This window comes from Alligator sinensis, unplaced genomic scaffold (genome assembly GCF_000455745.1).
Source record: "Alligator sinensis unplaced genomic scaffold, ASM45574v1 scaffold377_1, whole genome shotgun sequence".
In the NCBI taxonomy this organism is placed as follows: Eukaryota; Metazoa; Chordata; order Crocodylia; family Alligatoridae; genus Alligator; species Alligator sinensis.
In genome coordinates, this window is record NW_005842047.1 from 2,381,270 (window position 1) to 2,395,599 (window position 14,330).

The following is a 14,330-nucleotide window of genomic DNA, read 5'->3' on the forward strand; positions in this document are numbered from 1 at the left end:
CACTGTTGGAGATAGGATACTGTGGTATATGGAGCATTGGTCTAATGCAGCATGGCATTTACTATATTCTTATGAAAGGGGCTGAAATCAGTTGTCCCATCTATAATTATGTAGCTGCCATTTTGTTCTTATCCATGGGCAGGTTTTGTGCATGGCAGAGTGGGGCTGGAGAAGTGAAAGTACCTAATGCGAACAGAAAGAGCTGTGTGACAGACTCCTAAAAATACAACGACCTAATTTCAGTCTCAGCCACACTCCTCCCCATTCCTCCTGCTGTTGCTGGAGTTCTCTGTCTCCCCCACCCCACTACTTTCACACAAAGTTAAGCCAAATGTTAGCAATTGAAGAACAAATTTTATGTACAACGGATTCATACGCACAGCATGTGTGCTGTCATCTAATTCTACTCTTATCATCTATATACTACACGTAGCAATAGTGAATCTTCTTACTCCCCAGGCATGCCTTTGAAATTGGAGAAGGAAGCTTTCACTGCAAAGGTAATCAACACCTGCAGACTGGACATCACCATCATTTTAAAAGAATACCCCTACTCATTTTTTGCCTTAAGTAGTCTGGTTCCTACAATCCACGCATAACTGCAGTATCTGAGAGCTATTTATCAATTTGCGTTCCCTGATTAAATCAGCCACAGTTAATTCAGGGGCTGGAAGGAAACTCAAAGATCAGTCTCTGGCTCACTGACAGCCACATAAACGTCGGATTTGAAGAGTTCCATGTCATAGACAGCACTTGAAATGACAAAACACCTTAATGAGTCCAGAGCTCCGACTTAAACATTTTGCTGACATCTGAATTGGCCAATAGATGAGCTATTTGTAACACAATTTAATGTTTCAGTTGTGCGTAATCTCCAGACACAATAACTCAGGGCCTGAGAGCTTCAAGATACACTGCATAAAATACACGAAGCACCAATAATTGGTTGTAAAGAAGGTGAATTCACAAGGCCTGAAAACAGAAGAGCATTGTTAAAAGGAAATTATCAAAACAAATTCTTGTACAAAATTTTGCCCAATGGTGCTACAAGTGTAACACCCATACACAAATGGGTTGTGTATGGTAAAGAGTGGGTGGGTGGGCAAGATGGCCCCTGTTGTCCTGGCCATGTGCTCAGCATGCGGCAAGCTGGGCAAAATATGTAAAACCCGCTGGCCTCATTGGCCAGAGGAAGCAGAAGATCCTCCAGGCAGATTGTGAGAGAGGCTGGAGCATGGCATTCCCTAATTGGACAAAAGCTTTGATTATGACACACCAGATATATAAGAACAACTCAACTAAGGTTGCTCTCTTTCTGTTAAAAGCTGCAAAGCTGAATTGAGAGCCAGAAAAGCTGCTCTTCATGGATGGGAGGGGGGCTTTCCTCCCCCTTTTCCTGTTTTTTTTTTCTTTTCCCTGGAGTGGGGGTGTTGATCCCTGGAGCAAACCGCTCAGGAATGGAGTCCTGGCAGTTTTGGCTACACAGGCTTTGAGCGGGATAATACCCTGGGGATGTTAATCCCTGAAGCAGACTGACCAGGAATGGGTCCTGCCACTTACTGGCCACATGGGCCTGGCCCTCTCTGTTTTGTAATTGAAGTGTCTCAGCATGGTGGTGTAGGTGAGACTGGGTGTCCATGCTGCAGCCATAGGCCCGGGCCCTTTTTGCTGTTTCACAGCTATTGCATTTCAGCCTAGCTGTGTGGCTGAACCCTAGATTGGCTGGCAGATTTGGGCCAGGGTGAGACCTGGCACTACTTTTTGTTTATTCAGGCCTCAGAGCAGTATAGGTCTGACCGGCTTTTTGCTGCCCAGTCCAGGCCCAGCGAGATAGGCCTGGGCCTCCTTTTGTCTTTTTTGTAGTTTGTCCCAACCAAACCACGTGGTTGGCCGGTAGCTGTAGCTCAGGCCTGAGCTGAGATAGGCCTGACCTTTCCTTCAAGTTATTTTGCAGTTTTCTGCCCAGCAGAGCTAGGATTGGGACTAAGAGTTTTGGGGTGTGGTGTGCTGACAAAAGCCGAGGTTAACCCCTCAAAGCTACCATGCGGAAGTGGAGGTTGGCGCGCTACCACTTCTCCAGGAGCAACGGAGCCCCTTGCAATGCAGAAGGACCCACGGACTCAAGCAGCTCCCCCTGGTGCAGTGAACCCAAGGAGCCGCTCTGGTCTCTTTGGTGTGGGCCCCCTCTCGAGCCCATTGCTGAGGGGCAGACCCCCAGAACTACCCACTGGGGAGACCCAAGTCCCTGACTGCCTGGGTATGGATAAAGCCTCCCCAAGAGGGTGCCACCTATAGACTTTGCTTTGTAGTTAATGTTTTAAAATTATATTTAGGGTTTTCTTTTTTTTCTTTTTTTATTCTCTGCAATAAACTTGGGTTGTGTGTTTAACACTGCTTGCGAGGAGGCGGTTTTTGTTTATATGGGACGCCCCAGCAAATTTAGTGTTTCCAGATTTTGGGGTGGGGGCTCAAACCACTGGCATAATTTATGCGGTACCCCAAAATGTGAACCCAGCCCTTTTTCGCTGCCAACCAGTACCCAGTGGAAGGGTTACACATGCATTAAGACTACTATGTTGGAGGTGATCACAAAGGGTTTAAAACATTTTGTTGTTTTATTTCATGTATATAACAGCATGTTGTGTCTATACTCTGTTTTCCTTTCTGTGTAGCTCCTTCAAAGAGCAAAGGGATTTTTTTTCCCCCTAAAGGATTGCAGAAGCACAGAGATTTGCATATTGGCTCAGGGCAGTGGCAGTCCTCCAAACTACTTTGAAATCATTATTGATTAAAAAGGACTAGATTTCAAGTTGGCAGAGTCAAATTAATAAGCTGTCACCTCTTAGAAATCCCACCCCACATTTGGTTACTGGAAATGTGAATGAACACTAATAGTGAGAAATCAGTACAATCTACCAGTCACCCTCCTCTTTCGTTCACAGCCTTTTGAAAAACTGGTGGCTGCTCATGTACTCTTCTGGAGCACCTACAGATAGGAAATTAAAGTTGCTCATTAGTCCGCTAATACTGAAAATGACAAACCTTTTAGACCTCAACCACTGCTATTCCTTTCAACTGCAGTAGACAAGAAACAATAATGCACATGCAGCTCTGTGACATACCGCTTTTTTTCACCTGAGAGCCAAAGATGAACAGTTCATACAGTGTTAGCAGCTATTAATTAAGGCAACAATGTTTAAACAGTGGGTTGAGATATTTAAAAAAACCCTGCTTAACCCTTTTAAGCTTTAAAAAGTCTTTATCTTTTTCTGAGTGTGCATAATGCCTACTGGATCTTAATGCAATTTAATTTTTGTGTAGGAGTGTTTCAGAGTATCAAATTGACTCCACAATTCATAAAACCAGCATTATGATACCGGTGCAAATTTATCTCATTGTTGATTTTATCATTAAATATAATTTTTATTTACTTTGAGTTGTGGTTCAGCTTGAATTTGACTTCATGTTCACAATAAGTTTTCTGTTCCTTCTTCTGGCAAAAGGAGTGAACTTTAATAGACTTAAAAAAAAATATGTAGACATGCAAGGAATTCCCTGATTTTAGTCTCTTCTTCCCAGAATCATTTTATCATCATTATTAGCACCATATTTCTCCCCCCACCCTTGATGTTTGCTTGAACAGAAATTGAATTAATTTCAGCATCCTTTTTATCTCATTTGTCTGTTTATTTTTTACAGGTATTTTAGCGCACAAGTTAATTCACAGGTATGTTCAGGGTACTGACATAAGTAGTGACACCAGGCATCTAAGGGCTATGCTTAGGAAATGTGGAAATCAGCAACGCTGTACGACTCCCATCCAAACAAAACAGCTCAGTTTTTGTATACTTGCAACGAATTGCTCACGAACACTCCACCAGCCAAAATTCAATTACGGAAGTTACTAGGTGAATCATTTTAAACAAACACACAACTGCAAAACCATAAAAATCAAAAAGGCAAAACTCACTGAACAAAATATCTATGCTTAGTTGCTTGTTTTGTTCTCTCCCAATGCTTGTTAACATTTGGTTTAATCATAGCAGCCAGGATCTCTGCTGTCCTTGTGTGTGACAGCAATATATAATATGACAGTTACCTACCAGCATTCCTCCATCCACTACCCTGGCTCAGGTTCATCTCCACTGCAGCTGGATTCTGGTGAGAAAAATCAGAACAGCTATAATTGTGCTTATGAGCTCAAGCTAGCTGTCCTCTGGTTCATTTAGGAGGAAGTGCTGAAGCAAAAATGCCTTACTTAGGGGAGAAGGCAGGGTAGATTTGGATCTTACAGACTAACTTAGAAATGTATAGCATGAGCTTTTGTGAGCCTGAGTTCACTTCATCAGATGCCGAGAGAGATCAGTTTGATATTTCTAGCAGCTTCCCTCTCAAGCCTTTCAGTGCAAATCTAAATGCATCTTCCAACTCGCCACGTAAGACACGACATCATAAAAAAAAAGGCCTAGAGAACGTGAAAGTCCTTAATCGGTTACTATGTAATATCCTTTCTTGCAGCTTAGGAATGGTCACGCTTTATTTCAATAATATAGTCTCTAAAGTAACTAGTCATTTCACAACACTGGTTGGCAGCACGGCAACAAAAAGATCTGATGTCTGAGCAACTTTTAGGAACAGCTTTCTAAGGGCCAATAGCGCCACAGCCAGGATAAAGACAGAAATAACAGGCAGTTCAGTTCACTGCAGCTCACAGGCACTTGTGAACTTTTTTTTTTTTTAAATAAGCTCCAAGACAAGCAGTCCTAATTATGTGATATTATGGCCTGTCTGTTATACAAGACAAATCAGATGCATGAATGGGTAAGTCATGAGGTCAAAAGCATGGGAGTTATTGCCACAAGGGAATCTGGTCATTGCTGAGATGAGCAGTGATAATGATATTGTTGCTCTTATAAATGTGCGTCCAATACAAAAATCATTAACGTTGGGGTTTTTTTTCCCCCCCTACATTTCTAGCAATGGAAGCCCAAGCCTAGGCATCCCACTGAGCACTGCAATGGCATCGGAGGCCAGTTGGAATGATCAGGAAACAAATGTTGTCACACCATTAATTTTATTCTGAGTAAAACGACCGTGGCCTTTTGAATGGCAGAATATTCAAACTGCTCCCCTGCCTTCTGAATGAACAAAGCGTCCCCTTCTAGCAATCACAAACAGTGGTAGTTTGGGTAAGTATTGTCTTTATTCAGAAAAGCACATTTTCTGGTTACAATAGATCTCAATACTGTCAAATGTTTTCGACATGCATGCCTCAGATTTGTCCCTTTTTAAAACAGAATAAAAGAAAAAGGGTATGAATATTTAGCTTTGTGCATTTCATAGGGAGTTTATCAGTGCTTCCATATAATAAGAGTACATTATAGCTTTGTAATATGTTCAGTGCCAGAAGCACGATAAATTTCTCCACTGAAAACACTCATGTGCTTGACTGACAATAGTAAAGCTATAAATTACCATAATTTTTATGCCCCCCGCAGCTAGTGGTACAACATAGTTTTTCAACCTTGTTTTTACTTGCTGAATTTAGACAAATTTATAATGTTATTGATGTCTGTTAGAAAGACACTTATAAATGCAGAATTTTTATTCCCATGAATGTGAACTATTGTGCTCTTTCGAGTATTTATATACCAGAGATGTGTGGGGAATAACTAGGTCATTAAAAAAATAAATAAATAAGGAAAAGGAGAAAACTAGAGAGTTATTTTAAAGGTATTCATCATAAACATATTTGCCTATCAATTATTTTTACTACAGAATATTTACTAGCTCATCAGCTATGACATGAAATATTACTAGCCATCTTCCTGTGTTTGAAATGCAGGTTAGGTCAATCAAACCGTAACTAAAAGAAAAAAACCTTGCATGAGTAAAGCTTGCAGATGTAAAGCTCAGAATGAGTGCTGTAGTGTGCAGACATTTTTAATCGTATTGTGGGTTTTCTACTGTACAATTACATTCATGGTACCCTACGGTGATGTTAAAAACTGGTAATTGCCTTAGATAGCTAAAGATTTACAGTTAAGCTAACCCCACTGTTTGAGGTAAAGGTATTTCACAGAGTAAGAAAAGGAGAACCCAAGGCAATAATGCAGATACCACGTTAATCCAATTGATTTATTTTAGGTTCAACTGGCCAGTTTTTCAAAATGTGTGTATACTTGCAACTGGATTTGGCAACCACTACAGCTACATTGGTTAGTTTTCTTTTTCAAGCTGTAAGTTAAACGTCACCAATTTAACTCAAAATTATGTAACAATGACACTAAAGGGTGTCCTACGATCAGCCTTAGATCTTAGAATACTGCTTACTGTATGCTGCTAGTAAATTGGACTGTATTATTTTCGTGGTTTGGTACCATGAACAAAATCAGAAGTTTCATATTCGGCTATAAGCTATTCTAACATCCAGCATAGGAGTTGTTGTTCCAAGAGCTCGGAGCCAGAAGTTGTAACAGACTTCCTGTGTGATTTTCAGTCTGTCACTAAAGGCCACATGCTAAAAAGGGAACATGGGCACTTGAAGTTCAATTTAAACAGAATTTAGGAACCTAAATCCAAGCGAGATCCACAGAATCCTTGCAGAGATGCCTGAAAGCCCATAGGAGTCTGTTTTCATGAGTAAAGCTATTTAGGCACCATAAAATCCAGTTACTGCACACTCAGAACAGCCATCATCTTGGCTCAGTAGCAAGGTCAGACACAGGTAAGGGTGGTGGGTAATCAGTGTGTTGGAGCAGGCTCAGTTGAGTCTATTGCAGCATGATATTACTGTGCTCCAGCAGACTCCAGCATCACGTGTATGAGTGTCCCTGCACTGAAAAATGGCAGTAGGAGCACTTTAACTAAAGCTTGTTGAATGAGCTTTAGTTAAAGTGCCCCCAGGAATGCTGATGACACTCCAGGCACTTAGATTAGAGTGGTTCTTGGAGCCCCCCCACCGCTGGAGCACGTGTATAAATGGCCCTAGTTTCTGGTCCTTCCTTGCTCTCACTTGCTAGCAAGTAGGGAACTCTCATGTGAGGAGGAAACAGTAAGTTTGAACCCCTCAAGTTGAGAGCCTAAAAACCAGGCTTACCACTTTCAGAGCGAGTGCTCTAATTACCAGGCTGTCATGTCAAACATGATCACTAACAGTTTAAAAAAAAAAAAAAAAAAAAAAGAGACAAGACAGGACAGGGTGGCATCTTAATACTTGGATTTAGCCATGCAGTCAGGATCCCTTGCAGTCAGAATTCAGCCATGACTCTGGAAGGGTCTTTTTTTCCATTCTGCTTCTCCAAAATGAGCTCTTATTTGGAGGGGGAGGGGAGGGAAAAGGCATGAAAAGCAAGAAAATACAGTACTATCCACTATTAACTAAGTTGGGGACTTATAGCAAAGCAGCAGAAAAATAAACCTAATTTTTACTTACCTTAACTGAAAAATTCAGCACCCTCTTACTACATATTGTACCAGTGTGCGACATCTATAGGAGTCAAATACATGTCCCATGCTCTCAGTTAGGGTCACTAAAATAAGGGCAAAGTATTGGGCGACAAAAATCACCACAGGGAGAAACAAATCCATTACAGGGAAGCAGCACCAGAGGATATCCTGAAAGGGCTCGCTTATAATGCGGTTGGCACAGATATGCCTGGGGCCTAGTTTGCAGTGTCCTGGTAGAGGAGAATCCCCTGAACGAAGGCTGGGTTCAGATAAAAACACTTCTTTCCCTTCCTCCTCCAAAGCCCATCTTTTAAACCTCACACCTTGCAGGACACTTACTCAGCTGATGTCACACTTGGAGTGGATTCTTTTCTGCTGGATTCAGGTGAGACCCTTCTGAAGTGTTCATTGGGTGGACAAATTATGGAGCAGTGCATCTCCTCCTCCTCTTTACCTCGCCTCTCCCTCCCTCAGGCATGTTTGGGATGTCTCACACAGCTCAGGGCTATGACTGCACTTCACAGGCAGATCCTTAGCACAGAATAAAACACATAAAGCAATATCCTTCCTTCCCTGATGGGGGTCAAAAAAGGAATACTTCCCTGGCTGCAAAACAGCTCTTTGCTGCTGCTCTTATCTTCTTTGTGAAGAGATGAAGGGAAGAAACCTGTTGGAAACCTGTACCTGTCAGAGTCGAGTCCCATAGTTTACATATTGCTCATTTTCTTTCCAGTTCCACTATCTTTTGCTCTGCTAAATTCTGCTATCTGCCTTGTTTATTGGAGCAGCAAAAGTTCTACTGCTGGAGGACCCTCCATGGATATAGCTCTCAGAAGAGGAGACTAGCTCTACAGTAACTCATTTTTGGGCGATTTTTAGGCTTCTTGGCAGTGCTGAGGAACAAAAGAAAAAGGTGTCTGGGATGGCTGAGAGATTATTTAAATTTGACTTCAAGACAAAACGGTGGGTTATACCCCCACCCCCGCAAACAACCCTGTAAGTAGCTCCAGGAACATAATGAGGCATTTCAGGCAAATTAAATCTTAATGGAGAAACTTAAATGAATGATTTGTATGGACTCAACATGACTGCCTTGTTACTGAGTCTTAGGAGACAATCTTAGGAAATGTCTTAGCTGAGGGTAACTAACCTATATGTGCACTGTCCCCAAAAGACCATTTTAGTCAAAAGGGGAACTTGCCCTCACTGGACTTATCATAAGCATGCTGGGGTTGTAACATAGTAATTTTCCTTTCCCTGCCATCAGCCATCTCCCCAGCTAAAACAAAGTTTTCTATCGGGTGTCTCAATCCCAGCCAAGAGAGATTAGCGACAGATTTGGGCACTCCCAAATTGCTTTGTATAGCAGAACATCAGATCTTTTAATATCAGAATATCAGCCACACATGGAACCTGTGCTCTCACTCTTATGGGCAACTACAGTGCAATGTACCTGTGCTGATGTCTTACAAAATCCCTGTTATCTGCTTGCCTGCGGCACATAATATTCTTTTCTATTTTGAATGGGTAAGTAAAATGTTATGGTCAGTGTGACAGAACAAGTTTTGCATCTGGACTGGTAAAGCATCGTGACAAGTTTGCAAGACTGCCATTCTGAATTCTGTCATCTTGCAGGTATTTAGTTTTGAATATACAAAAGTATGGAACTGCATACATATTTGTCAGAGAAATGTTAACCCTGTAAGCTTTAGTTTATTTGAGACTTCAAACAGCTATGCCTCATAGGCATGTATAACATTAATGCAAAGTTGAAGTATGTTGTTAATGGAAGCCTGCTGTGGGAGAGCTGGCACAAAGGCTGGTTGTTCAACAACTTCCTAGATCAGTTTAGATTAAGACGACCATGTTTTTCATCATTATGAATCTCTCTCGGAGATGCTCATTTTAGGCATGGAAAACTACATTTCTCGCTGCATTTTGCACCCATCATCTCAGAAGGAAAACCACAAAAATCATCATACTGAGCAGTCTTTGCCTATTTTGAATAATTCTTCTTCTCAGGTCTCTAGTTTCTGCCATGTACTCAAATAGGACAGAAAAAGGTCTCCTACCATATTACCCTGCTGGATCTCCTTACACCTTGGTCCACCTCCTTGCCACCGATGTCACAAAAATCTTTGCACCATTTGCTTCCATTCTCAATCTCTGGCAAATTCATGAAGTAAATTTGCTTCACAGCACACACAGCCGTAAATCTTGGATGACTGGATGGACAGGACGGTCTCAAATGCAAACTTTTTTCAAAGCTGTAGTAAATTAAGCTGGATGCTGTGGTTACAGACTAGAACTATTCATAGCCTTGGTACCTCAAGTTGTGACAGTAAAATAGATAATGATATATGTTACAAGGTATGCCCAAAATATTGTTATCAAATTGCAAGGATACATGTAATCTCCACGTACAAAGGCAAAATTAGTACTAGATAAGCCTACTTGATGAGACGTCGTATGTCCAAGCGTCAAGCTCATTGTCAGAATGGAACTGGCAATTAAGACTTCCCCTGGATAAACAGCTGGGTTGATGGGAGTTTGAATCCCAGGTAGTGTTCACCCCCGCAGCTGTCAATCAAGTATGGGTTCTGCCATTCATATCTGTATGTAAACACCACTCTACCATCATCCCTATCTTCCCAGTAGGCCAGGTGATGGCTATCAGCTCAGTGGGTAGCTTCATATATACAGACTTAATCCTCATTTATGCTCCAGTTACTGGAACATGGCTACACTGTGGATATTGAGAGATTCATATGGTGATCTCTAAAATCAAGAGCAGCAGTACTAGATAAAGGGCTGCAAACTAGCAGGCCAAGTGTTCAACTGTGCAGATAACATACTGAAATACATTTATGGTATCTGTGGTTGTAGAAATGAGCAATGTCTCCATTTTAAAATGAGATAAACTAAATTTCAATCATTACTGCAGCTTCCTTGATGATTTATCCTCATCATTTATTAATTTATCATTAATGCAGTTTCCTTGATGATGCAACAAGCACTAGGCACCAAATTAATATTGCCAATTTAACAGATTAATTTTGCTAAGTGTAAGGATGCATTTATGAATAGGGATCTACATAAATTGTACTGAGGTGTAGGAAAACTTGTGAGCTGCTCATGCCCGACCCAACACCATTTTTGTATTTTTTTTTTCATGGTGAACCTGCTCCCCCGCCTCTGACTGATGGAGGGCTGCTCTTTGTGCAGGGCCACCCCTTGCTGTTGATTGGCAGAGAAGGCTGCCCTTCGTGCAGGCCTGCCCCTTGCCACTGATTGGTGGAGGGCTGCCCCTCGTGTAGCCGTCCCTTGCCACTGACTGGCAGAGAGGGGTGGGGGCTGCACAAAAGGCAGCCCTCTCCACCAATCAGTGATGGAAGGAGGGAGCAGCTGCCATCTTGGCTGCTCCCCTTTGTGCTGGCAGCTTGGTTCGCTCCCTCCCCCGCAGTGGTCTGCGAGGCTGGGTCGCAGTGGCTGCTGGCTCTCACTGGGGAGCCAGCATTTTATGTTTACTAAGTTTTCTCCCCCCAGGTGATTCTGTGAAAAATTGTGGAAACCACCGTTTTTCGTGGTGTTCACAGAAATGACCATTTTTTGTGGTTTCTGTGAAAACTGCAAGATTGCAATTTGAGTAGGTTCCTATTTATGAACTCTTCACCTTATGACGGTGTTTCAGAAATGCAACAGGAATAATGAAACAAAACCATTGTGCGCAACGACCACATAACTTCTCTACATAGTTGTACGTGATGGGTGTTTGACAATGCTGTAGCATTCCCTGCTGTTGTGTAGTTTCCTCACTTTGTTGCAGACATATAATGTTGGCAACCATTTTGCTTTTAGTTTCTGAAACACCCTCGTGTCACCCAGCAGTTCCGGAGGGATGCCTGGAGTCCAAGGGAAGTTGAGAACCACTGGTATCAGGCAGCAGGATTTCTGTTGGTTTAGCCACAAAAGGTGCCTAAACAACAGAAGCCAACCCATCAGAAATGCTCTTTTGGTTCAGTTGGATCTAAGTATGGTTTGGTTTCTGCATAGAGAACCAAATGGCAAGTGTGGTTTTTTTACTCCTCTCTATGACCTAACTATGCTAGGAAATCTTCTCTTGGATAAGCCTTTGCTATTCTACAGGGTAAGAGGTATTTTTATTTTTCACCACACACCTTTTCTCTTTAGTTAACAAAAGCATTGTAAGTATACGGGTATGTTAAATGTGGGGATCCGCATATGCAAACTGTTGTAAATACTTAAACAAATAAAGCACATCTCTCAGTTGTCTAGCAAGTAACCAAAGCTGCCCCTTGGTACTAGAAACGACAGACTTGCCATTTTTGTTTGATCAGGCATCCCTGTCCCTGACTTAAACAATCCCTATAGCCAGGCACCATGGAATTTGGAGGACTAATGACATAAACAAAATATATAGTTCAGAAATGTATGAAAAGCAAATTTAAGGAGAAACAGAACTGAAATGTGTGCTTACACCATAGGTACAATTAAAACTGAACTTTAAAGAATCTCCCCTGCACTGTCCAGAGATCCAACAAAAGGGAAAGGAAGCACACAGCAGATTGCTTAAGTTATGATCAAATATCAGCCAACCATTTCTATTTTCTACAAACTGATATAGTGTACAATTACTTTCTAAAAAGGAGGTATTTGTGAATATTGATGCATATAACCACAATAGAGCAGTAAACATAAGAATGAGCAGGCTTACACTAGCAGAATGGTATTTTAGCTTAAGAAATTTACCATCTTAATACTTGATCCAAAGCCTAGTGAAATCAATGGAAAGGAACACTGATGTCAGAAACTTAGTGAAAGGTGAATTACGTTGCGACATTCAGTTGAAATGGGACCCAGAATGTAGTAATCTCAAACCAGGTCCAAAAAGAAAAAGCAACACAAAAGCTTTAGAGTGACTGTTCTGCTGTTCTGTTAGCAGCTCCAGTGTTTATTAATAAATGCATGTATCCATTATAATTTAGTCACTGAAAACCATCTTCCAAATGTGTATGGTTTGCCTCGGCAGATTATGCTGATGACCTCACACATTCAGTTTTATTTAATTTTTCCAACAACAGTAAATACATTTTTTACACAATCTTCCATAATTTCAAATGATACAACTATTCTGTTTTAGCTGATGTTTCATTTTTCAGTTCTGCAGTAGAGTACTCCCTATAGTGGAAGAAAGGGAGAGAAAAAAAAGGCATTATTATTAATTGCGAGTAAAACCCCACCCTCCAATCAAAAACTGGAATTTTCTTTGTCATGAACTAGTTGTTTATGAAAGACCATGCAATAATTTAAGAGAAATAAGGTGATGGTGATACCGAGTCATAGGTGCTGATTTATTTTTGTCTTGGGTGGGGGAAAGGGCAGGTGGCTAAGATGATGGACATATGGAAAGTTTTATGCATTTCAGGTGACAGCCCTCTTCTCGAGCCCTTGGGTTCCCACATATTTGGTGCCTCTGTACAGAGTAAAAAAGAGGGAAAAAACTTGCTCGAACTGCTTAAAGCAATACTTAGGTTTTGCCACTCAAAAAACCCTAGTTTATTGTTCAGCTGCAACCTGAAAGTATGCTTAAGAATAAATGAATTAAAAAGGGAATCTCAAAAGCATCAAATCAGTAAACTGACAAAAAGAAAGAAGGAAACAGAACAGGGAGGTCAGAATATTTTAGGAGGAATTTGAGTGCATTAGAAAATACATCCTATCTTCATTACTAGTAGGAGTGAAATACTAATGTTACCACTAAATGTTAATGGTATTTTAGCATAAATATCTCAAAAAATAATTTGGGCATCAACCAAGTTTTAAACTTGAAAAGGAATAAAAATTGCTTACTGCATTTATTATGCAGGGAATAAAAATGCTCAGAGAAACTGCCTGAATCAAGTTTTAGGAAAAGAATGATGAAGAATATTGATTTCAAAAAGACAAAAATGGCTAGGTTTGGTCAAAAAAAAAAAAAAAAAAAGGATATGCAAGCATGTGTCAAGGGAAGGAAAGCATAGTAACTCTTCAAACCCTGACAATCATATACTATCAGCCAAAGATATGCACTGGAAAGAAAATGTGTGCAGCCTCCACTGAAAAACTTCATGCATGTGTTGCCCTCAAGTAAGATGCATTAATATAAGGGCACAGTTACATATATGTGTTGGAAAAGCTAGGAAAAGTCAAGCTACAATGGGAAAATTCATTTTACAGTTTTAAAATTCCATCACAATGATGTAATTAAAAACAATTTGTATTAAATATAAGACAAGCAATCACTGGAAATTAAAACCTATTACTTATTATTGAAATACACATTCTAAAGATCTTTTAAAACTTAAAACATTGAGATAAATGCCCCAAGGATGTTTGATAAACTCACACCTTCAGATGACTGCCTGATAAGGATTTTGCATTTTAAATGCAGTAAGCCTCAAAAGGCTCTTTTCCCACAAGGCAAACCTAATGCAAGATTAATACACTACCTACAACATTCAGTACTTCATATACTGACTCCTTTGAGGGTTGTCTAATCCTTATGTAATTAAAGTGTGCAATTTGATTTATTATTATGGAACATATGCAACTCTACAGAGCTATTTTTGTATTTTTCTTAATTAGGAAACACTCACGGGGGTTCAGTAAAAGGGACAGGTTGTCCTGCTTTCTTCAGCAGAATTGCGAATTGTTTAAGAGTTCTCTCATCTAGGTCCATGTCCTCAGCTTTCATTTTCTCATACACAGCTTTTGCAGAACTGACATCTCCATGCTTTGCTGAGAAAAGAATTATCAAAAAAATCTGTTAATAATTACCCCCTTTGTTTGTAGAATGTATGCCACAGAAATATCTAACTCCT

The 14,330-nt window shown here is 40.6% G+C and overlaps 1 protein-coding gene across 1 annotated transcript in view; it reads right to left on the minus strand.

Moving 5' to 3' along the window:
• Window positions 1-12,379: 12,379 nt before the first annotated feature.
• LRPPRC (leucine rich pentatricopeptide repeat containing) overlaps window positions 12,380-14,330 on the minus strand; it is a 166,692-nt gene continuing 164,741 nt past the window's right edge. Inside the window, exons 37-38 of the mRNA XM_006022845.3 lie at window positions 14,106-14,247; window positions 12,380-12,648 (exon numbers count right to left, since the gene is read on the minus strand). Of these exons, the coding sequence (XP_006022907.2) occupies window positions 12,597-12,648; window positions 14,106-14,247 (194 nt within the window). The 3' untranslated portion in view covers window positions 12,380-12,596. The remainder of the gene's footprint in view (window positions 12,649-14,105; window positions 14,248-14,330) is intronic.